General features: G+C 39.1%; 1 protein-coding gene across 1 annotated transcript in view; it reads right to left on the bottom strand.

Annotated features, from left to right (window-relative positions):
* The window catches only part of LAMC1 (laminin subunit gamma 1), a 118,930-nt gene extending 93,561 nt beyond the window's left edge, over positions 1-25,369 (bottom strand). The window contains exon 1 of the mRNA XM_024732420.1: positions 24,930-25,369. Coding sequence (XP_024588188.1) covers positions 24,930-25,344 — 415 coding nt within the window. The 5' untranslated portion in view covers positions 25,345-25,369. The remainder of the gene's footprint in view (positions 1-24,929) is intronic.
* Positions 25,370-25,375: the final 6 nt, after the last annotated feature.

The raw sequence follows: 25,375 nt of genomic DNA on the forward strand, positions 1-25,375 counted from the left end.
AAAGCCATGGGGAGGGGAACGGGGAAATGTGAAGAAGCCCTCAAGGATGAAGAGGCTCAAGTTAGGCTTCAAAGACAGCGGTCCTTGTCCCGTGGACAACAAATACACCACATTTGGCAAGGTCAAGTGTTCATACAAGGAGGAAATAGAGAGGAGCCAGAATACGAGGAGCCTTAAGTGTCAGATAATTCTCTCAGGGAAGCTGACTAGTCTCAGAACCAGACCCTTACCATTCAAGCTTATTATTGAACTCAGTAGTTTTCAAACCATACATTGGTTTGAAATGAAAAAAACGCTGGTAGGTCAAGGTAAGCATTAAAAAATAATAATAATTAGAATAGAATGGAAATATCAGGGTAAGCCTTGTTTTAAGACGCCTGTCTCAGCTGTATGTACTAACTAGGTGGCTATGTAAAATATATTTCTTAAAATGGGCTACAGTCAAAAATATCTGGGAAAAACTCATCTATTAAAAATTGACAAGGAAACTAAGTTTTTCGAGTCTTTAAGCACGTTTTTCAAGTTTTTACATTTAATGCACTGTAAAACCCTAACAAGAGATTTGATTTACAGCATAACATAAATTCAAACAAATAAATTCAGAAAGGACTGCTCTTTACCCTCCCTGGACAGGAAGCAGAAGTACAGAGAATTCCAGCCAACACTAGGAAAAACAGAGAAATCATTGTGTAAGTCTCTTGCCTCATTTACCTGCGTTTGCATAAGGAAACCCACATGCTCTCAAGACAATAATTCCTTAAGTTCCCAGTCACTAAACCCCTCAAGAACTTTTATGTAGCTTCTTTGAGTATGAAAGAAAACGCAAATGTAGAAAAGGTTTCTAGTTAATCCAAATAATTTAATGAACACTATTATGTATCATGAACGAATAATGTCCTTCTCTGTCCTCAAACTGCTTATAATCTATTATATGAAGGGATATAAGACAAACACCCAAAAAGCCAAGGTGACTGTGCTCAAGGTGAGGGAGGGGGAGGGACATGAGTAGGAGAAATGAAATGAAAGATGGGAATAAAAAGGAGGCAACTGAAATTGGCCTTTTAATACGAATAGAATATCAAACTGCAAAGTCTGGGAGAGACAGGATGAGGAGTGGAAACTAGGGTGCCTTTGAAGGAGGCGGGAACAGCAAAGAAAAGGCATGAGAGCTGCATAAAAATGGATAGGTAGCTAGTTGGACACCTGTAAGGAAACAGTGATAGTGAAGGCTATGGTTAATGGCACCAGGAGATGTATGTACATTTTCTTTGCCCGGAAATGAAAAGGAAGCTTTTTGGTCATGGAGAATGGCAGGAACCTATGGATACCAAGAATCTGAACACAGCTTGTCTTCTCAGTGTTGGCCACATTTCTGGCTCTCCTTGAGACCATCTTAAAGATGGGTTCTTGCACCTGCCTCTCATTCAGCAGCCACAAAAGGATACTGACCATAAAAGAGTCTGCTCTCTCAGATACAAGATTCCCGTGATAGGAACTTGGTTTGAAACTTCTGCCAAGCTTCAGTTCTCACACAAAAATGCACAGCCTTGGGATACTTCTGGCTCCTCTCCCACTGCTCTCTAGTTGAAGCCAAGCAGAAGTGCAATTTCTGCTGAGAGTCCACAGGTTTTTTTTTTTTTTAATGCAACAATTCCAAGAAAGAATAAAGGCTGACTCCCCTTGGGGGAAAAACAGCTTAGGCTTTCCAAGTCAATACCCCAGAGACTCAATAACTGGCCCAATTATCTATTGCTGACAGACGGCTACTCCAATGCACAGTGCTTTACAGCAACCACCATCTTTATATCTCATGATTTTGAGAGTCAAGAATTTGGGAAGGGCTCGGTTGGGTGATTCTTGAGTCCACAGGGCACTGACTGTGAAGTCACTTGGTAGTATTCGGCTGGGCTGGTCATGCCTGGTGCCTTGGTGGGGATGGATGGAAGGCTGGACATGGCTGAGACTACCCACCAGCGTGTCTACCCATGTCCTCTCAAGCCTAGCAGATTTAGTAGTCAGACTTCTCCATGGCAGAGCAGGATCCAGGAGACCAAGGTGGAAGCCGCCACTCTTCTTAAAGGCTTAGTCTGGAACTGGCATATCACCACATCTGCTATCCCACTGCTGGGTCACAGGCCAGCCCACATGCAGAGGGAGGAGTGTCAAAGCACTCATGCTCATCTTTAATCCATCCTAACCAACAAAATCGGAGCTGCAACTTAGGCAGCCATGATTTGCTAACTACTCAAGATAGGGAATTTTAAAACCCAGGTGAAGAAAAATTCATCTGACTACCTCACATTAAAAGGAGAGAAGGAAAGAGAATTTCCAGAGCAACAGATACTCTCAGACCCTACTACTCAGAGTTTAAGACTAAAAAGCTTAGATGGATGGAAACTAAATTTTTGATGGTGAGCACACTGTAGGGTATACAGAAGTGGAAATGTAATGCTGTACACATAAAACTTATATAATGTTATAAAACAATGGTACCTCAATTAAAAAATTTTCTTAATTAAAGAAACCAAAATAACAACAACAACAAAAAGAGTAAGGAAGCATGGAGAACTTTCTCCAAATTCAGTTTCTATTATAACAGGGGAAAAGCAGATTAAAAATATCAGCAAACACTTCTGGATTATACACTAGGCACAAAGAACTATATTAATGTTGGAGATGCAAGAAATGTAAGATATAGTCCCTGCCTATCAATGTCTCCAAATGGTGAGACAATTACATATACTACAAAACAGTACAAGATAGCACTTGAGGAAGTAACAGCTGGTATTTTAAAAATGGGAGAGGGAATCGGAGGCAGGAGACCAGTTAGAAGACTACCTGTGTCAGGATGAATTGCTGTAAGATGATTCTCAAGCCTACAGACTCCAGCCCCACTTTATAACAAATATTTTGTAATGTGCTCCCTTCATCAACCCAAAATGAAATCCGTAGGTTATATAATCTACAACATGTAACTTCCAAGTTTGGGGGTGTGTGTGTGTGTGCGTGTGTGTGTGTGTGTGTGTGTGTGTATGTGTGTAGCCCTACCTATAATGTAAAGCAGAAACTAAAAGGAAAACACATGCATTTCAATAGATAAAAGCTCGATAACTGCTAGAAGGCATAACAAAGCCATCAGACACTTTTATCAACTTATAACATGTAAGTTTGCATTTTTCATTTATTTATTTATTCATTTTTTGGCCATGCCACCCTGCAGCATACGGGATCTTAGTTCCCCAACCAGAGATCGAACCCATGCCCCCTGCTGTGGAAGCTCAGATTCTTAACCACTGGACCGTCAGGGAAGCCCCAAGTTTGCATTTTTAAAAATAGGACTGGATGGCATTCTGTACAAGACATACAGAAAATGAAGGGGCAGAGGTATAGGTGGACACTGCAATAAAAATTGGTGTTAGCAGGGCTTCCCTGGTGGCGCAGTGGTTGGAGGTCCGCCTGCCGATGCAGGGGACGCGGGTTCGTACCCCGGTCTGGGAGGATCCCACGTGCCGCAGAACGGCTGGGCCCGTGAGCCATGGCTGCTGAGCCTGCGCGTCCGGAGCCTGTGCTCCGCAAGCGGGAGGGGCCGCAGCAGTGAGAGGCCCGCGTACCGCAAAAAAAAAAAAAAAAAATTGGTGTTAGCAAAAGTAATAACACACCAGATTAACCTGTGTGTTTTAAGAAAAAGAGAAATATCACTTTAACTGAATAGGTATAACAAGTCAGGACAAATTACAGACTGTCAAAGTAGAGAACACGAGTTAGAATGATATATCTCAGCCAACTTTATCAGCATGTTTCCTTGTAAAATATTCACTTAATCTTAATGATTTGATTGCTCCAGAAGAAAAAACACGTTGGCAGGATAGGCATGTTGGTAACTATTCATGTGCAGGAAAAGCTGTAAAAGCAAATTCCAAAATTTCAACTGAATAAGATCAACACTCTTCTTGACATTTGATATTTTAGAAAAAAGAGGCTAAATATACAAATATGCACACAGAATCACTCTGACTGTGAGTGCTAGAACGTAGTGTGATCTACACATGTGCCGAATGGGCAATGTGAACACCATGAGAGGCACTCTTGGCAGAGAAATGACTTTCCTCTTGCTAAGCTCAAAAACTATTTATTTACATGGTGGCTGTATTCATGGAAAATTATGTGTAATAAAGTTATGTGGAAAAAAACTGTGTTTATGTATAAAGGCAAAGTTACATTCTAGGCTCAGATATTTATAACTGGGTTTTTAATAGCATAAATGTCCCATGAGAAATCACGAAGTTGGGCAAGATTTGGGCACTTCTTTGCTGTGTGGGACAGCCTCCCCTCCCCACTTCACCCCCTCTGCCTCCTGTCTATTACATACCCCTAAAGGGACAGTACCACACTCTCCTCTGAGGGCCACCACTCTGGGGTTTACAGCTGAATCCATGAGGCTTATCCATCCCAAGAACTTAAAAAAATTTCAGATTTATCACATTTTGCATTGTACAAGACAATCTTTCTACAGATTCCCATAGATTCACCATTCCTTGTTCCAAAACCTCTAAATCCAATCCACCTCTCGGATTATAAATAAGGTTTCAAAGTGTATTAAGACAGTTTTATTTATTTATTTGTTTGTTTATTTATTTATTTATTTTTTGACTCGTGAATTTGTTTTTATTTTTATTGGGCTATAGGGGATGGGCTGGGAAATATCTCTGTAAGTTATGCCCTACTAGGGAAATGTCCATTCTAATTTTCCTGGGATAGCTTTCGGAGCTTTTTCTTTTTCTTGGAGCTGCTGTTTAAAGAGGGGAAAAGAGCTTAAAGTATATGACCCACATTAATGATATAGCAAAACCATGACAACTGGCCTAACACATCTCAGGAGCTTGAGAAATTTATCAAACTCTGAAGTCAAGGGTGATTCAATTAGGAAGACAAATTAAAACCCAGGTCCCTTTATCAGTGCTTCCTGGAGGTGCCACTGAGACAGTCTGCTTTGTTTTTTAGAGAAACAAATGTTTTAATCAAGTCTTCAGTGTATTTTATAAGTAGCAATGTCTTCATTATCCAAAATACTACTTAGGCCAAACAGTATGAATAACAACTAATTTGGTGACTACTTTACCAAAGAGGTGAGTAATAACTGTATATTACTAAATTTGAGCTAATTTTTTTTTTTTTGGCCGCACCGCGTGGCTTGCGGGATCTTAGCTCCCTGACCAGGGATTGAACCTGGGCCCTCAGCAGTGAAAGCTCAGAGTCCTAACCACTGGGATGCCAGGGAATTCCCGAATTTGAACTATTTTAATTCACTGTAACCTGCAGCCAAAACATTCCTTAGAGTGGTTAAATACCAAAATAGAAACTAAGCTAAAAAGACTTTGTATTAATACCATATCTCTTTACAAAAAAAGGAAGTGAGGTAGCTTATAGAAATAAATATTATGCAACAGAATAAAAAATAGCCTCAACAATTACAAAAAGAAATGCAACCTAAAATCAAAACATTTCTCATCTATCAAATTAGCAAAGCTTTATAAAAATCATAGTACTTAAGGGGAATGTTTAAACAGGAACTTTGTATACTGCTGTAGACAGCAAAGCAAAGAAAAAATAAATGAAAGAATTAAGCGTCAGTAGGAAGAAACGAAACTTATTATTTACAGATGATGACTGTCTACATACAAAACCGAAAGAGTCTAAAGACAAGTAATTAGAATTAATAAGAGAATTAAGCAAGGGGTATAAGATCAACATATAAAAACCAGTTACATTTTTATATGCCAGCAACAAAGACACAGAAAATGTAATTTAGAAAAAAATTAAAATAACAACAACAAAAATGTGCCCAGGAATAATTATAACAGAAAAAGGACAAGGTTCACATGGACAGAATTATAAAACATTACTGGAATTCATTAAAGAAGTCCTAAATTATACTATGCTCATGAATAGAAAGACTTGAAATTTTCAAGATGTCAATTCAACCCAAATGGATGCCTAAAGTCAATGCAATTTCAATCAATATCTAAATAGAGGTTACTGAGGAACCTGACAACCTCATTCTAAAATTTATGTGTAAGAGCAAAGGCCCAAGGACAGCTAGGATATTTCTAAAATAGAAGAATAAGTTTGAAAGGGACTTGTCCTAGGAGATAAAGACAACACACAAATCAATTAACACATTAAAATGAAGAAATTCTGTCCAAAAGCTATCATAGAGAATATGAAAAGACAATCATACACTGGTAGAAGATATGGATAATACATAATTGATGAAGGATTAGTATCAAGAATACAGGAAGAATTCTACAAATCAATAAACAGGCAAATCAATAAATGAGCAAAAAACATGAAGAGACATTTTATAGGAGAGGAAATATGGAAGACAAATAAATACATGAAAAGATATTAGCCCTTATAAATAAAATGACTGAGATATAATTTTACACCATCAAATGGGCACAATTTAAGAATTCTAACAATACGAAATGTGGATCAACGGTCTATTAACACTGCTGGTGAGCATCTCAACAGGCACAACCACTCTGGGAAACAATTTGCATTATCTCATAAAAATGAAGACACTCATTATGATCCAGCAACCCAGTTAGAGAGACTCCCACATAAGCAACAGGAGACACATTGGAGAATGTTCACAGAATACTTTTCATCATGACAACAACCAAAAAAAGTCCATCAGCAGAATAATCCATAAATTATCTGTAGTATAATCACAATAGAATACTACACAGGAATGGAAATCAGTGAATTACAACTACACCTTAGAAATGTATTGAGTGAATAAAGCAAGGTACTGATGACTATACAAACCATTTTTATAAAGCTCAAAAGCAAGCAATACATTGTCTAGAGATGATAAACTACTCTCTTTTAAAAGCAAGGGAATAAAACATAAAACCCAGGGTAGTGGATACCTAGGGTAGGAGGGTGGGCAGAAATCCTCCTAGAGCTACTCAAATACTTCACAGAGAAGTGTTCACTTCTACTCCAGCTTTCTGTACACTAAAACAGAGTATCGGCTGCACAAACAACATAGTTATCTATTGTATCTTGCATTTGCCTTTAAGTGCAAAACGACACCTCGCAGTAATCCACAGCTTACTGTGCATATGTGTGACCATATGTATTTCAAAACAAAATAAAACACAAAAAAACTCCACAGATGATTCTATTTGTTATTGGTGAGTACTTGAGGACCACGAGCCTAGATGACAACAGGATTTCCTCCTTGAGGAAGAATCCCCGGGTTCACTGGCAATTAGTATTAAGAATTTATAGGAAGTATTACACTGCAGTAACCTTCAAACGATACGAAGAAGGACTTTAAACACCTACTTTAAAGTGCTCTATCCTTAGCGAAACAGAAACTCTTAAAAGTTTCAGTCTGAGAAACTCTGCTCTCCTAAAAAAAGAAAGGCATTTAACTTGGCATCGTGGATCCTGGAAAGGAGCACAAGGCTTCTCAAAAAGAAACAAAACTATGGTTGGTCTCAGCTATTCTTCGGTTCTTAAAAGAAAGTTCATCAGAACAAAAAGACAGGCCTTCTATTTTTACTGTCCACAACAGGGATGGTGTCTTAAATTTTGAGAAAGCAGCTCTGTGGACTTTCTCCGAAGATCAGTAAACACACCGCTTCCAAACACTTTTCCAAAAAGTCTGGACATATTTATTGAATTTAGCCCTATGCTTCTCATGACTTCAGAACTGAGTTTTCTGATTCAAGACAATCGAAGGATATTCAAATGCCTATGATTTCACAAGTCAAGTACCTAGCTCTAAGTTGCTGACCCAGCTCCTGTCCTCAATGAGCTCATATGAAGAAACAAAATAAGTACACATTTAAAAGACTCCAGAACAAGACGATATGCTCAACTGACCAAGGAGTGATACAATAAGCACTACTGTCTCACACTTCCAGAATGTGGAAAAGAATTTTTAGAGAAGGCAATTTCCTTCCAAAAGAAATTGGGGTGATAAAGCACAGACGACAACATGATATATATTTAGGCAAAGGGTGATGGCAAAGGACTCTGAGCAAATAAAGACAATGAGTCTAAGAAAAATGATGTCAATTCAAGGAGACCACAATCTTTTAGAAAGCAAAATCCAAGCTGAGAGAACCCTAGAGGCAAAAGCAATCACTTATAACCATTTATATAGTCATTCTCAATATAAGTGATTCTTTAAAGATTCCTAGAGACACTGATTTAAAGCAACTGGACAGAAAGAAAAAAAAGCTGTGATAAGTAGGTAGATAGGGAGGGAGATGCACAAAGTGTGGAGAGAGTAAGGCCACAGACATCACTGAAATCATATGCTTCTAGGAACAAGAAGAAAATCAGAATTAACTTCCAATTCAAAGAGTATCTCGAATGAAATGGCTTTAATGCAGCCAGGTTCCTAACAGAGGCATTGGAGATGAAACTGCATTTCTACAAAAAACAATCAAACAAACAAAAAAATAAACTACTTCTTTGAAACATTTATCTAATGCTCTATTTGGAATTCTAAATACTCTTACCATAATTTAATGACCCATCCATTCAAATCGTCTTAAAATACAGCTGTTAAAATGCACCCTTTCAATGAAATAAAAGTTCCTATTAAATGGACTTTTATTCAATCATTTAGATAATAACCAATTTATCAAATGCCTATTATGTGCCAAATTTTTCATAGTCTTTAGTAGTTCTATTATCACTATCTGTAAAAGTGGTGTAACATATAATCAAATGTGATACAGTCCATAATCCTTTATCTGTGATTCTATATCCAAAAATTTCTAAACAGCAGAGGATTTTCATAATATGTGACAACAAAACGTGACTTAAACTAGTGTGAGGCCCTTATAGCCTTTAATCAGCCTTTAATTCATAAAAGTGTGAATACATTTCAACGCAGAGATAGTGAGGACCTGGCTGTTAAGTCTCTGACCTAATTAATGTTTAAAATACAGCTCCTGCCTTCAATGAACTCAACTCATATTGAAGGAAAAGATAAATACACATTAAAGAAGATTCCAGAACAAGACTGTATGTTCAAGTGACCAGTAAGTGGTACCAACAATAGGCACTGTTTTACTACTTCTGGAGTTCTTGTTTCTGAAACACATCTGGATTTTAAAACAGCTTTGATTCATCCATCACAGCTGAAGGTAAACATGATCACTACTGTCAAGTAAACCAAGACTTAATGATTCTGCAAGGGTGTGCTCCTCCGAGATGAATCTGATACAGAGCCGGTCGGTGTAAGTACCCAACACTAACATAGTGAGATCTCAGTGTCAGGAGGGGACCATGGGAATGAAACCTGGTAGTCTCAGAATAAAATGAATTGTGCAAAGGAAGGGAGTGAATGGTGCACACTGAGAAGAGCAGGACGAGCGTGCACCCCTTTTCTTCAGAGGCTCTTCTCCTGAAGTCCTAGGGTGTGAAGGTCTACAGAGAGCATGTTTGCTAGTTTTTCTAGATCCACCTCCTAAAACTGCTAGCCACAGAATGGGATCCTCTGAAGAAGGTACTTCAGGAAGACCAAAACTCAGGAAAGAGAGGATTCTCCAGCACAGGAACTGGCAGGCACAGTAGAGGGTTGGCATGCCAGAGCCATCTGCCAAAACCAGTCCCCCTCCCCGCCACCCTCCATCACTGTAACAGATTTGTGGCTGGGCACAAGGTTGCCCAGCCAGACTACACTTCCCAGCCTCCACTGCATATATGAGTGGCCAGGTGACTAAATGCTCTCCAGTGGCAGATGATACAATGATGTGGACCTCTGTCGGGTCTCAGTCTTGAAAGTTAGGCATGCACTCCTCAGCAGCATCTTCCCATTTGTAATACAGAGGCAGCTATCACTCAGCTTCAACCACACACATGAGGACAGCACCCTAAGGGATGTCAAATCATGAAGATGAAAGGACCCTGGGCCCCAGAATGTCTGTGTGGATCAGAGCTACCTTGCTGCTCACTCAGGACTACCACATGAAAGAGAAACCTCTATGCTTCTTGAACTACTTTATCATTGGGGCTCTTTACTACTATGGCTTAGTTTTTACCTAACAACACTGGTGAGGAAGCTACATCACGGACTAGCCATCCCACTCCACCTGTCCAATTTCAATAACCCTATGTAATAGGCAAACTCCATCTTGGGAAAATCTAAACAAAACTGCCATTTCTCACCCTCAACTGCATTCTGGGGCTGTAGCCTCACAGAAATAGGAATTCATTCATTCAGCAAACTTTTGAGCACCTACTACTAAATGAAAGGTATTATGCTATACACTAGGAATATATAAGCCAACGTAAAAAAGAAAGCCAAGGGAACCGTCCTTGGGCAGGTCCTCTGTTCTGCATGCTTTTCACCCAGAAGTTAAGCTCTAAGTCTTCCTGTCTGTCCCATCTCCAGCACTTTGCAGTGCCTTTTACATAACAGGCACTAATAAATATTTGTTATGTGAATGAATTAAGAAATCAATAAATTCATCTTATCCTCAATGAATTCAGTCTAGGGGGGTAACAAAACAATACAATCTAGCACCTCTCACATCACAGGCATGCAATATGGTCAGTGATTTGTAGAAATGAATGAATGTATGGGCATTGAACAACATGACAGCAAATGCTACGGAGGGGCAGGAGGAATTAGAAATCAAAATCTTCCCAGAGAAACTGAAATTTGCCATGAGTTCTGAAGGACAATTAGAAGGTAACCAAATAAACAAAGTAAGGAATCAAGAAGATGTAGCGCCCATGCTGCCTGAACATGTTTACTATGCCTGGAACTTAAGGGCAGAGTTCCAATCACACAATGAACATATCTAGTACTCCTCTGAATACCACTGCTTCCACTAATTAAGCCAAAAACTGACATCTTTTCTTTAGCATTTGCATCATCAATGCAGTGCTACACCCTTCTTTAACTTTCAGATTTAATTTTCATTTTTAAATCTAAAATCAGGATCTATTTGACTAGTTCTAACAAATCCTCCATCATATAATCAAAGAATCTCAAGGTTGGTAGAAATTTGAAAGGTCACCAGATAAATGTTCTGGGAAGTCATTTATCTTGACCAGCTACAATCAGTTCTTTGCAGTCACATGGAATTTTTATCCTTCTTTTACAGCACTTTATATTTTGTCTCAGAGTATATTTGTTGATATACACATGCTCGCTCTCCCACTAGACTACACGCTTTTTATGTACAACTTACATTCTTCTTTATCTCATATTCTTCCAGTGCTCAATAATCATAGGCTCTGTATAAAATCATCTTTTAATCCAACCCAACCACATCAGCTCCTGCAGTCCCTGTCAAATCCAACCCATTTGCTTGCTCCTGTATACAGCCTCATTGTTACCTCTGGTAAAGATGAGTTGTTGCACCTTCTTTCCAAGACCCACAGAGCTTCCTTCCTGTTTTTAATGCCAGTGATGCCACATTGCTTCTCTTTTCACCTCCATTTCTGTGTCATGGATTAGGGCTTAAGATTCCAAATGTTTGAAAAAAAATGAAATAAGTTCCAAATAAACCATCCCTTTTGTAAGGACATTTTGCAGAATGTCCATATCTCAGAAATTGTCAGATGTTTCTCTGCAGATGTTTTAACCCTAAAATCATCAATGCCCTTTCCCGTTCCACCTTTTGTCCCTCTGACAAGGTTACTGTGCTTCCTCGAGACTTCCTGTTTGAATAACCACACACTTGGGTGTTCAAACCCCCATGTGTCCATTATTCACCATAAAAGGGACCTGAGGAAGTAACCAGGCAGTTGAACACAAAATGATCTATGAACAAAAACAGCTGTGCGTTAGCAGGATGGACAAAAAGACAGCAGGGATCTTGACACTGCTGTGAATTTCAAAAACAAGGTCTATTTAGTCAGGCATGGTTAAAAGGCTGCTGATTCAGAGCATTCGTGGTCCATTTCATAATTGAAAATCACTGGAGATGTGAAGAAGTCTTTTTAGTTACTTCCATAGAGTCTCACCCCAACACCAGCCTTCCTAACAGTCTCCGTTACGGGAACAAAGCTGCCTCTCCTTTCTCTCACAGCAATGGCACTACCAACTCAAAGGTTTCACCCAAAAAATTTAATACTTATTTTATTTCCCAGTCCAAAAAGCAGATTCCCCCTTCCCCAAGAGGTTTTCCTATAAAAACACAGGGAAGCACAGATATAGATACACACAGAAGAACACACAAAAAGAGGCAAAGAAAACAAGCTTACATTCTCCAAACATCTGGAAAGTATGTTAATATCCAGAATCAGTCTATTTCTGATACCCTAGATTTACCATCCATGCCTTGTGCCAGGATATAAGAACTTTAAAGTGGGCATAAGTATAAAACCAAAGCTTTATCAGAATGGTCGCAAAACTGAATGATTCCTATCGCACCAGGAGTTGATGCTAACTTATTTCTTGCCAAGCAGCAAAAATGCTGAAAACAGTAGTAAAAAAAACCAGCTTGAGAACCTAAAGCAATCCTGATAAAGTAAACAAATTTTATTACAACTGCATCACAGATGGTCTCACAAACTTTCATAATCTGTAATAGAGTTGTAAGAATTTGGTATTCGATAGACTTTCTATCCCATGAACTTATCTAAAATACTCACTATAAATTCACAACTATGTATAGAGACACTCTGAAAGTTAATCCTAGACGCTCAACCCCACAGAACATGAACCCTTTACCATGAAGTTACGGTAACCACATGACCAAAACAATTAAAGTAGACAATTGCTCTTCCGTTTCCAACTGTCTCTCCCCACACAATATTCACCTTTAGCCTCGTGTTTCTTCCCACCTCCAAAAAGAACACAAGTTCAGTGAAAATTTCAGGATGCTCATCTCTACCAGATCATGATCTGGCATTTAATAATAGTAATAATCTAAAAACTTAGCGCTTCCCTGGTGGTACAGTGATTAAGAATCCGCCTGCCAATGCAGGGGACACGGGTTCAAGCCCTGGTCTGAGAAGATCCCACATGCCACAGAGCAACTAAGCCTGTGCACCGCAACTACTAAGCCTGCACTCTAGAGCCCGCGAGCCACAACTACTGAGGCCTCATGCCACAACTACTGAATCCCGCGCGCCTAGAGCCCGTGCTCCACAACAAGAGAAGCCACTGCAATGAGAAGCCCGTGCACCGCAATGAAGAGTAGCCCCTGCTCACCGCAACTAGAGAAAGCCTGCATGCAGCAATGAAAACCCAACGCGGCTAAAAATAAATAAATGTATTTAAAATTTTTTTAAATGAAAAACAATTTTTTTCATTTAAAAAAATAAAAACTTAAAAAATAAAGTAAAAAAAAAAACGTAGTGACACCAAAACAACAGGACAAGTCACCAGTCCTATCAGGATAAGGTCCATAGGAGAAGGAACCACTAGGGGGAGGAACAGCAACACTGAAGCACAGATAAACTGCTAAACCAAGGCAACTATACCCTAACTTCTTTGGTAAGAGATTAAGTAAATTAAACCAGGACCCATCCCTAAAACATATTTTTTACAGCTTAAACTTTCCTAAGTTTCCTTCCAACTCCAAAATTATTCTAGTTAGCCACACATTCAAAAGCCCAGAGATGCCAACATTCCAGAAAACTAAAGGTCTAAATGTTGTACAGGATAGGGTCAGAAAACAAAATCCATTTCTAGATCTAATCATTTTACATTGCCAAGCTACTATAACTTATTTCTTAATAGTTTCAGATAATAAGATGATCTCAGATTTTGAGAACATCTGTGCAGACCATTCCTGTTTCTAATCAGGATTTGTGCTGCTAGAGCAGGAAAACATCATTTCCCAGTCCCTGCCAATGAACAGAGAGCTCAATAAAAGCTGTTCAACTCATTTTCATCAAGCTGTCATGACCCCCTTCTCAAAAACTGTGAAGCTCTTCTCTTGGAAAGACTTAAGATCCTTTTATTCTCTTTGAAGAAAGTTGATGGGAAAGCCCTTAGAAAATACTTATGCTTCTGTATTTTACCAACTGGCAAAGGGGGTGGGGGCATTTTAAGCCCAATACTCGGCCTCAAATGTAGCAGTGGGTGCCATTCTTCCCATAAGAAATAAAATTGAGCATGTGAATTTAAATATCATCAGTCACTAGGATGTGATGATGTAACCACATGTATCACAGAAATGCAATGTGGACAAAGCAGGTCTGTAAAGAAAGCAGGATTGTGATTCAATAATACTTAATATTGAGTTGTAGAAGCGGAGGTAGTATGCAGTGGGGGAGAAACCCAAAATACAAAATCTAAGTGGGAACCCCCTTCTTCAGAGAGGAAGCAAAAAAAAAATTTCTTTTTCTAAATTTTAAGATATCTAGGAGTCCGCTGATTGAACCTTGGCTCAGGAATGCTCTGGGGAAACTAAGGAGATAAAGAGTGAATGATAGATACACAGATAAGATAGATAGACAGAGTTGTAGATTTACAAACTAACATATACAGAAATCAAAGTGAAGGAAGTCACTTCCAAGCCTGAAAGATGAAACAGTCACAAAGAAATCGCCTGGGACCACAGTAGTTATTTATCAATCAATAAAAGGTGGTTAGACCTTTCAGTTAGCAAACCTGAACAACAAAAAGGCCACCAAGTAAGAGTAAGAATTTACTTGAAGCAGAGGAAACAAAGTAGAACCTGGAGATGGCCCTGACAGCCTTATCTTTAAGGATGTCAGATAAAGTAAGCAACTGAACTAACTCAGCCATTCTCAACAACCAGAAAGGAGTCATGGATAAGGCAGAAAGGAGATAAGGTGGCGTTCCCCTGACCACCCTTCAGGAAACAGGGTATGTGGTACACTTTTCCTGTCATTAGACACTGACAAAACACAGAATCTCATTCTGAAATTCAATAAATTCCTTAGAAATTCCTAGAAGCGTTAACAGCTAAATATAAAACTAGTATAAGTATCCAAAACCGAGTATTTTCCCATTGCTAACAATCCTCTGTTCTTCACAAATAAGTGCAAAGATCTTTTTAAAAGAAGCACTCCAAATCCAGAGCTCAAGCAGAGATCTGTCAGAGAAACCAGACTCAGTCCTTTGGTTTGGTATACTTTCATTTCACTTCCTAATTAAAGGTCCTCTACAGTTCTCCATCACTTACCAGGCTTGTTCTAACATGGCAGAGTGGCAAGAGCATAACCTATCCACAGCAGGTCTGAATTCCAACCTAAATTCAACCTGTTCTACCTCAGAGCAGTCATCAGTCACATTACTATCCATAGGGGTAACAGTAGCTCTCAAGATTGTTTTAAGGATTCAAAGAGGCAACCGAGGGGTGCTCGACGAAAGGAAATTTACTTTCTTTTGTTGCCCAGTTTTCACGATCCGCATCTCCTCAGAACCCATCCTCCCAAGTCTCTACTACTCCATGAAAAGCAAACAATGCCTTCACCATTATCTGGTTACTCTTAGACCTTTATTCAAACAAATCACCCTTCCTGGAAAGTCCTCCATTCATGTCTACCACTCTTCAAGACCCAAGAAGCTTTTCCTGGGTGACTGCCATCGACACTCTTCGAAGTGCTTTACAGGTATTCCCTCAGCACTTTAAAAAGTTTCAACTGAATTATGTTTACTGTGCTTATATTCTCCCACTGATTGTCTGTACATGAATGTTTTTGTCTTATCCCCTCAAAACACATTACAAATCACCTGAGGATAAAGAAAGTGTTTCAACAATATTACCTACACGTTCCATATTACAATGCCCATAAGAGAAGAATTTTCTCAGCAAAGTAAGAATTTTATTTACAAAAGAACTTTGCCAACTAACTAATTAAAATCACAATCAAATAGGCTCACCTCATTTTGAGTGGGTAAGTCTTTTCACTTAGTTGGAAATACTTCATAAAATTTCATACACTTCTCTAAGAAAGCCACATAACACAGTTCAAGCTTCAGACTTATTTCTTTTTTTAAAATAAATTTATTTATTTATTTAATTTTGGCTGCATTGGGTCTCTGTTGTGGTGCACGGGCTTCTCATTGTGGTGGCTTCTCTTATTGCAGAGCACGGGCTCTAGGTGCACAGGCTTCAGCAGTTGTGGCGCACAGGCTTAGTTGCTCCGTGGTATGTGGGATCTTCCCAGACCAGGGATCGAACCTGTGTCCCCTGCATTGGCAGGCGGATTCTTAACCACTGCACCACCAAGGAAGCCCCAAATGTATTATTTCTAAACGGCTCAATGAGAAGAAGCCACTATCTGGAACATGTCAAAGGAAGAAAGATGGGGTCTCCACATTATACATTTTATGCAATATGTGGAATATTTTGTTTTCACTGTAGAATTTAAGTAACAAGTTTTATAAAAACCAGACATTGTAACAAAAGCACATGCCACAGGGACATTCTTAGAGAACTCTCTAAACCTGCCCCCCAAAACACAAACTTACCATTTATCACTTCAAACCACCAAGCACCAACCAAATCCATCACCTGGTTAAAGGTAGTCATGAGAAGAGCAAAGAGAACTTGCTCTTCCTGTACACCTGCCCACACTCCACTTCCTGAGACTTACCAGGAAGCTCACCTGAATGCTTTTCTGAAAGCACTCTGTAGGTACTTCAAGTAAAATCAGCTGATACCTCAATGAAAATCAGCTGGTTGGCTTGTTTTGTGTCCCTTCACTCAAAAAACATTTCTGAATGCCTACTGATGCCAGCAACTGCTGGTAGGGTAGAAAGACCGTACAAGAAATAGAACGTAGGTGATTATGTCTTAGATTCTGTGCTCTCCTATTTTAAACCAAAATCGTACTCCAAACTAACAAAATCACCTATTTATTTTTTGTATTTTAATAGGTTGAAACTTTTAATTCTTTTTTTCTAATTTGAAGAATAATTTAGATACAACAAAGTACACAAATATTAAGTGTACAGCTCTGAATCTGTACATATGTATACACCTTTGTAACCTCCATGCAGGTCAAGATACAGAACGTAAAGTGGGAACTACAAAGGAGAAAAAAAAGGACTGATTACTAGCTGTGTCTCTGAAAACACTGACAGGCATCTCTGTAGTCACTGCGTTGGGCAATCGCTCTGGTTAGCAGAAACCTTCACATACAATGTGATTTATCATCACGAACAAAATTCATTGAGTCCCTAACTCTATACTCTATACAGTAGAGTAACTCTATACAATACCACTTGTATTTTTTATTTCAAGAAATTTAAAAAAAATGTGAAGGCTGATTCTGAATCCTTATTTCCAAAAACTTCCAAAACAAAAAGAAGATAAAATAACAAAAAAAAAAACACAAAACAAGACGATACAGCAAAAATCCAATGTTGACTGCAATATAATAGGAAGCAGCCATGCAGTCGGAAACAAAGAGTAAAAGGAGGGAGCTGAGGGACTAAAACTCCTAAAGTTTTAAAAGAAATAATGTAAATCCCCTAATTCATCTCCCAGCCTTGCCACAAAAGATCTGAGAGCGCCATTGTCTAAGAAAGAGATAAGTCTGCTTTATTTTATTTCATGAATATGTAGCTGCATAGGGCACCAGGCTGACTGGACCCAGTTATTTTAGGCTGGCCTCCTGGAAGAGCCCATGGAAAGAAAAGCAGATGTACTTAATTAGTGTCACCACAGTCTGGCACAATACTCTAAAACCTCAGTGACATTTCTATAAATGAGTTTCTGCTAACCCCATTTAGCAAGCTGTCTGTTTTAGGCCCACATGAGCCAACATCTAACTTTATCATTTTAGAAGAAAGGAGATGCTTGCAAATCTTAGCAAGGCCCTCTTACAAATCTTAGGGCAAGAAACAGGCAAAGTAATAGAACCGGCACACAGTCATCTTGAAATTTTATCCTTTGACAATTTAAGATAAGGGACAGATTAATCCCTTATTTTAAAAAATCCTCTCTGGAATTTTGGGCAGTAAAAATAAACAAACAGTTCTGCTCTAAACTTTGACACTTTTCCCTAAAACTCAAACAGACCAGCAGTGGAGCTGTCAGTTAAGAATAGCTGGAAACAAGCAACAAGGGAAGAAGCATCTGTTGGTTCTGCTGCCTGTTAAATCTAGACAAATAAGTGGTTATTATTCATCTGTCTAACCACTTTAATGCGGTTCTTCACTACCCTGCAGAGAAGGCACACCTCAGTATGCCAGTCTCCTGAGTGTACCCATAAATTAAATAAACTAAAAACGATGCCACACAATAAGCAAATAAGATGTTTCACTGCAACCCTTCTCCACAACTGCTTAATAATACCCTTTTAGAGTCTATTTCAACAACAAACATGTGAATATACATTTTAAAATAAAATTTATGTCCATTTCTAAGGAAAAAACACACAACATTAAAATTTCAGAAACATATTCACATGTGAGATTCAAACCTGAGCAAGTAATTTACTCATAAAATTTATCCAGCTGACTTCAAATCATATAAAAGCCTAATTTTTACACCAAAAAAGGACAGTCACAGATCTTTCGATTCCATATCAGTTCCATACCCAACTTAGTACTTTTTTATAAAGCTACAGAAATAAAACAACCAGGTACCACATTCACAGTGGCATAAATCTCAAAAACATGGAGAGATGGGACTGATAAAAATAAACTCAAGTTCAAAAGTGTTACTGAGAAGAATATAAATTAATGTGCAGTGTTCTGGGACTTCTTATAATTCAGGCATTCATTTATTTACTCACTCTTCATATATTTACTGAACACTATGCCAGACACATTGTTAAGCAGTGGAGATACAAACCCTCCAGCCTCCCTCCAAACGGTAAGTTAAGTGAATGCTTTCTGTGTGTGCAACTTTTACCTAAAAACTTATATAAGTTATATTAAAAAACTTATATAATAAAACTTATATAATGTTATATAATAACACTGAATGTATCGGTCTAGAGCAGAGGTCACCAAACTTGTCCTGTAGAGGGTCAGAGAGTAAACATTTTAGGCTTTGTGGGCCAGGACTTATTGTTACAATTACTCAACTCTGCCTTTCTAGTGCAAAATCAGCCAGAGACAGTATGTTAATAAATGAACTTGACTGTGTTTCAATAAAACTTTATGGATACTAAAATTTGAATTTCATATAATTTTCACATCATAAAGTATTTTTCTTCTTTTGATTTTTCAACCAATTAAACATGTAAAAACCATTCTTAGCTCATCGCCCATACAAAAATAGGTGGCAGCCCAGGGCTGGATTTAGTCTGTGGGCTATAATTTGCCTACCCCCAGGCTAGAGACCTAGGTCTCCACATCTAAGCCACAAGTTCCATGAGGTCAGGGCGATGTCCAATGAATCATTATACACCCAGGAATCTGTATGGTGCTGAGGCATAGCAAGCAATTAACTCATGTTAGTTATATTCAACTAAACTAAAAAGATGACTAAGTCCCCGACCCTGCCTTCAAAGACCTCATGGTCTAGAAGTGGAGACAGACAAGTAAAGAAACAAGACAATACCATGTGATAAATGCTATGGTAGATACCTACAGGGTGGTTTGAGTGGACACCTAATCCAGGCCAGGGAGAAAGAAACTGGGGAAGGATTCCTGAAGGTGATGACACCTGGAAGAAGTGTTCCAAACCAAAGAAACAGCCCTTCAAGCACATGAAATGACAAAAGATAAGCCTAGAGGTTATAAAGGTCCGGATCCTAAAGTACCTTATACACCACGCCAAGGCATCTGGACTTTATCCTAAAGGCTTGAGGAATCACTGCAGAATTTTTAGCTGGAAAACGATATCATCAGATTTGCATTTTAGAACCATTGCTCAGTCCAAAGCGATGGCTGCCTGAATAGAAAGAGCAAAACTGGAGGCAGAAAGACAACCAATTCGTTAGCAAGATGTTGCAGTAATCAAGGTGAAATTCCATGGGGGGTTACAGTAAAGCAGATATAAAGATAAGGATCCAAGAGACATATGGCTGGATACAGGAAGTGAGAGTGGAGTCTTGGGCAGATTGTAACAAGGATGGGTGGGAAAGAGGGTGGAGTTACAGCTGCCCAGAGACCCAGCAGCAGATGCTATCTGCTGGCCAAACAGAGTAATCTTTACTGATGAAAGCCTATGAAGCATGGTTCTTGGCAAAATATTGTTTGAGAGCCTCAGGAATAAACAGTAGTGCTGTTCATTAAGATGCAGCTTTGAACTGGGTAAGACAATAAGAAATGAATTTAGTTTTGGACATGGCCTCTGGACATAGCAAACTGACCGTGTCCCACATGGAGAAAAAGCTGTCCTGAAGATACAAATTTAGAATTTATTGATTTGCAAATAGTAATGGAAGCCTTGAGATTTAGAGGACTTCATTGAGGAAGTGAGTAGCATGAAAAAAAAAAAAGGAATCGAGAAACAAAAGTGAAAAGGAACAGAGGGAACAGGAGGAAAACCAAGGGAGTCTAGTATCTCTGAATCAGTATGTACATGAACTTGTATTGATATTTTAAAGTTGCCCTGGAATAAACTAGTCATTCTTTTGAGAGATTTGTTAGAGAAACGAAGAACTGCAGGAGCTAGTATGTTAGACTGAGTCAAAAACCTAACTCCACCATAATTCTTGGCAAATCACAACCTCAGGACCCCATCTTTGCCTTCCCTCACTGAGTTATGAAAATCTAATCAGTGATAAACTGGAGGCTTTATAAACTGTAAAATATTATAAAGGAACTCCTGATTTATTATTGTAATGTCATTACATCTGGGTATGAAAATTCCATCTAACAGAGTATAAACTTCTGAAGAATGGACCTTCAATCTTCTACACCTTTCTATCAGGTACTGCACCACGTATTTAGTAGGTATTTAAAATATGTTTGCAGAATATTTGGGAGTAACGTGAGAATGTATGCACAGGGAAAGGAGTGCATAGCAAAAGCCATGTCCAACTTCCTAAAAGGATTTAGAATTGAAATAGTCAAACTTTATCCCTCCCACAAATGTGGCCAATGACAAAATAATGGGGGGAGGGGAGCTCATAGTTCCAAACTTTCTCCTAATGTGTAAACTGTTTTTCTGAATGCTTTAGAAACATGAAAAAGGTATTTACGGAAAAAGCAGTGAATTGTAGAACAGGAAAACAGCCAACAAGCAACTTTATAAAACTGTGTTCACCAACTGCTGGCCACTAAAGAAGAACTCCTTAACTCCTCAAGTTGAAACCTGCAAAATGTAAATCAGGCTTTTGTAAGACAAACTAAAATAGTGTCCCCTCAGGGTGCACAAATACCACAGTGAAGTCACCAGAGTTCTAACAGAGTCAGAACCTACCTCGCAAAGATATTCCCAGGAAAAAAAGTTGCTGTTTGTTTCATGTTAAATACACAGTAAGAGGACCAAACAGAATAAAATGTAATACCCTTATATAGCAATTATTGTGATTTAGACACACAAAAACAATATTTAGATACAGCTTAAAAGTGTCATTTAATCACTGCTTGTTCCTAAAGCTTATAAGGAGCTTGGACACCAATCTGGCAGGCTGGACACCCAGTCTGCCAAGTTTTCATCTACAGTGACTATCAAGTTAATTAAAGGGGCTGTTTAATAAAAGGCAAATCCTCAGATGCAATCTTACTATCAACTACTCTGCTGATAAGGATAAAACTTATTATAAAACACAAAAGCCAGACTTTTAAAAAGCAGTTGAATAATTCATATAGGAGTTAGGAGAGAAGATCCAGAAGTGAAAGGCAAAATAAGAAAGACTTCTTTTTAGAAAAGGATGCCTTGCTGAGATTTCTCTCCTCAATGGGCAGAAAATAACAGTTCTGATGTCCACAGCAACTTTAACTCATTATAAGTATACATTGCACCCTGTACCCTGGATAACTGTAAATGGTGCTTAAGACACGTCCACAGCAACTTTAACTCATTATATCTAAGTATACATTGCACCCTGTACCCTGGATAACTGTAAATGGTGCTTAAGACATGGCTGCTTACAGAAACAATGCTGATTTTCCTGGCTTTTGTACAAGTGATGATAATGGTACAATCACCTAATTTGTACTTGCCATCTGTTAAAATATGCCTCACCCCCCAAAAAAGGTACCAGTTAAAATGATCGTGTAATTTTATACATACATGTGTATGCATGAAATGTTTCTGGAAGGTTACGTACAAAATTGTGAGCGACAGTCTCTAGGGCAACTTAGCAAATGGAGATGAAGAGACTCACTAGTCATTATACTGTTTTAATTCACTATGTCATGTTTTACTTTTACAATAAGAAAAGTCTTAGGATCACTGGCAAAATATGTATATTTCTTGAGACAACTTAACTGTGATCTGACTTTGCTTATTTTAAAGTTTACTGTGCTTAAAGTTCAACATCAAAAGGAAGGCTACAAAAGTGGTGGCTAGACCTAGTTCTTTCACACTGCTCCCTTCGAGTTTCACATGCTCTGTAAGGGCAAAGCGCAATATGCATCACTTGTTTAAGGGTATGTGAAATTTGAACTGGATGGGAGATTTAATAGATGCACAAACAGTCATGGTCCTTGAATTCATGGGAAATAATTAGTTAGCTAGAGCCCATGGAGTAACTGCAGTTAGGGAGTGAATGTGCTGAATATCAAAACACACAATAATACATAAAGCCCTGCCTATCTGTTGTTAAGTTATAGATCATAACATTCATGAATACATATATCCTTGTCATGAAAAAAGAGAGGGGACAGAGATTGAGACATCAACGCCACTACACACAAATCTCCCTCCCCTTCCCCATCTTCTCCACACACAGTTTCCTCCAGGACAGCAGTTATGATGGCACAACAAGTACAATAACTTCTAGTCAAGTTTTTAGAAATTTTCTATCTAAAAATCTTCAAGTAAATGTTCTTACAGTATTTGTATGAAAACTATTTTAAATCACTTTTATTTACTTAGAAGTTTTAAATCTATAGTTTTATGAACTTCATTTAGCAAGAATGTTACCAAAAACTGAAGAATTTTTCAGCAAAACAAGTTCAAGCACATATAACATTTTCAGAGTAAAAAGTCTTTCGAGCTTTTTAATCACTAGGACCCAAAGCTCATATATCGGCCTCCCAGTAGTAGCAACCTAACTTGACGGATACTATCTTACCTAACACATTATCTTTGTAATAGAGAAGTAATCACCGAGTAATCTACCTTCCTCTACCATCACCTGAAGTAACCTTTTGCTACATAGTGCTCACAGCAGAAAATTCAGAAGGTCCAGATTGACAGCCCTATCTTTACCTATATAAGAGATTCTTATTCAGAAATTTTCAGTTGAATCTCAGGCATTTGAGACATCAAGGCTGTGCTTTTGCTTTGAAATTTTTAATATTTCAAAACAGATAAAATAAATAAGACGCTGTAGGCATTCAAAATTCAACACAGAAGCTTTAAAAAGACAAAAAAAAATTTTTTAATAATTGGATAAAAGTTTCAAAACTAATCTTGGCCAAGTTTAAAACTACAACACTTAGGAGAAAAGTGATAAAGAGCATCCCCACAAAGTCTTAGGAGGCCCTAGGTCTCTTGCAGAATCTTTAGAAAGGCACCTGTTCCAAGATACTGCTTAGTTCCATGTTTCCAATACCTTTGAAAAACTGAACTCAGTTTATTTCTTCCACCTCTGAAAAACAGGTGCCTTAGAGTTCCAGTTTATGAACTTACTTTTGAAAAGTTTCATCTTCCTAATAACTTGTCTACAAATAAAATGATATTTACTACAAAGGTGCTAAATACCGTTTTTCTAAAACTTGCTCCACACACAGTAATTTAACTCCACTTTTCAAAGTACTTTCTCTAGAATCTTGATGCTTTCATAAAATTTAATATATCAGAGAGCAGTGGAAAGAAAAATACAAAAACCACGACCAAAAGAACCATGTGCCTACCAAACGTTCCTTTCGAAGATTCCCCAAATAATGTTACTAGGCTTATAGAATTATACTGCTTTGATAGAAGAATGGCTTGGCACGCTGTTCGCTCTGGAAGTTCATTACTACCAGCTACTGGTCTGCAACGGGACTGAAGCTCTGCCCCTCAAGGCCAGTTTCTCATGCATGTTACTCTGTTAAACACAATAATGAATCATTCTGCTTGTTTGTATATTTCAACGATGAAGAAAAACTGACCCAGATCAAACATGATTTTTAATACTCGGGGATAAACACATGTCCATCCTCATCCACCACCCAGCAATGAAGTTTTCTATACATCCCTTTCCTGATTGCTAAAAGGTCACTTACACATGCTTCTACACTTGCTTTGAATCAAAGCAAAAGGAAAGACAGTGAGGAGAGCCTTTTTACTCAGGGACAAAACTGTACCCAACAATTACAGTGAGTGCAGATACTTCCTTTTGTTTTGTCTGTACCAGGATTATCAGTGAAATCGCTCTGTGGCCCTTAATTAAAGCTGAACAACTTTAAAGAACAATAACTTTAAAAGTGAACTTCTATTTTAATTACACATAGGCAACAGCGGTAGTAAAGTCATTTGCTCCCCTCAAATCCCCTTAACTTAGACCCTTTCCTCTCTAGCTTATTCAGCAAACAGCAATCACCCTCAACCCTGGAGAGAAAGTCTTTTAAACAAGGTAAAAGTGCTAAAGGTTGACAAGCGAGGAGGGGGCGTTCTGATTAACGCTTCAGGAAAGAGGGACCAAAACAGCCGAAATGGCGAATAATCAAGGGGGCGAAAATCCGGCTAAGTTATTTATAGACTAGGAAAGCAAACAGAGAGAGATGCTGGCGGGAAGCATCTTGGCTCGCGGGATGTTAAGTGCTAGATCTAGTTTAGAAGTTGGAGATGGGAATTTCTATATGGCCCATGCTGGGGAGCAGAGAGCCACCACGCGTCTGTTTGGTCCCCGCAGACTGGGTGAGGGGGTGAGCAGTAGTAGGGGATGGGGCTGTCACCGCTTACCCAGATGCAGCGTGAGGTTGATGGAGTTGGGGTACTGCACCCCGGCCAGCATGGTCTGGCTCTGCCACCAGGTGGTGTCGGCCTGGTTGTTGTAGTCCGTCAGGAAGGCTGCCCCGTGCTGCAGGTGGGGCTGCCCGGCGTCGCACAGGTGACAGGACTTGGTGACCCCGGTCACCCCGGTCTGCACACAGTACTCCTCGGGCGGAGTCCCGCACGTGTTGGTGGCCACCACGGTCACGTTGAAGGCGGCGTTGACGAATTCGGGCATGCAGCGCTGCGACCGCCCGCCCTCGTCCGTGCACTCGTCCATGGCTGCCCGGGCGCAGCCGGCCGCAGCGGCCGCCAGCACAGCCAACACCCGCCAGAGGCCGCCCCGCGGCCGCAGCGCCGGCGCGGCCGGTTTGCTGCCCCTCATCCCGCCGCCCGCGCGCTGGGCCACGGCAAAG

This window comes from Neophocaena asiaeorientalis, unplaced genomic scaffold (assembly GCF_003031525.2).
Source record: "Neophocaena asiaeorientalis asiaeorientalis breed wild unplaced genomic scaffold, Neophocaena_asiaeorientalis_V1.1 scaffold119, whole genome shotgun sequence".
Taxonomy (NCBI): Eukaryota; Metazoa; Chordata; class Mammalia; order Artiodactyla; family Phocoenidae; genus Neophocaena; species Neophocaena asiaeorientalis.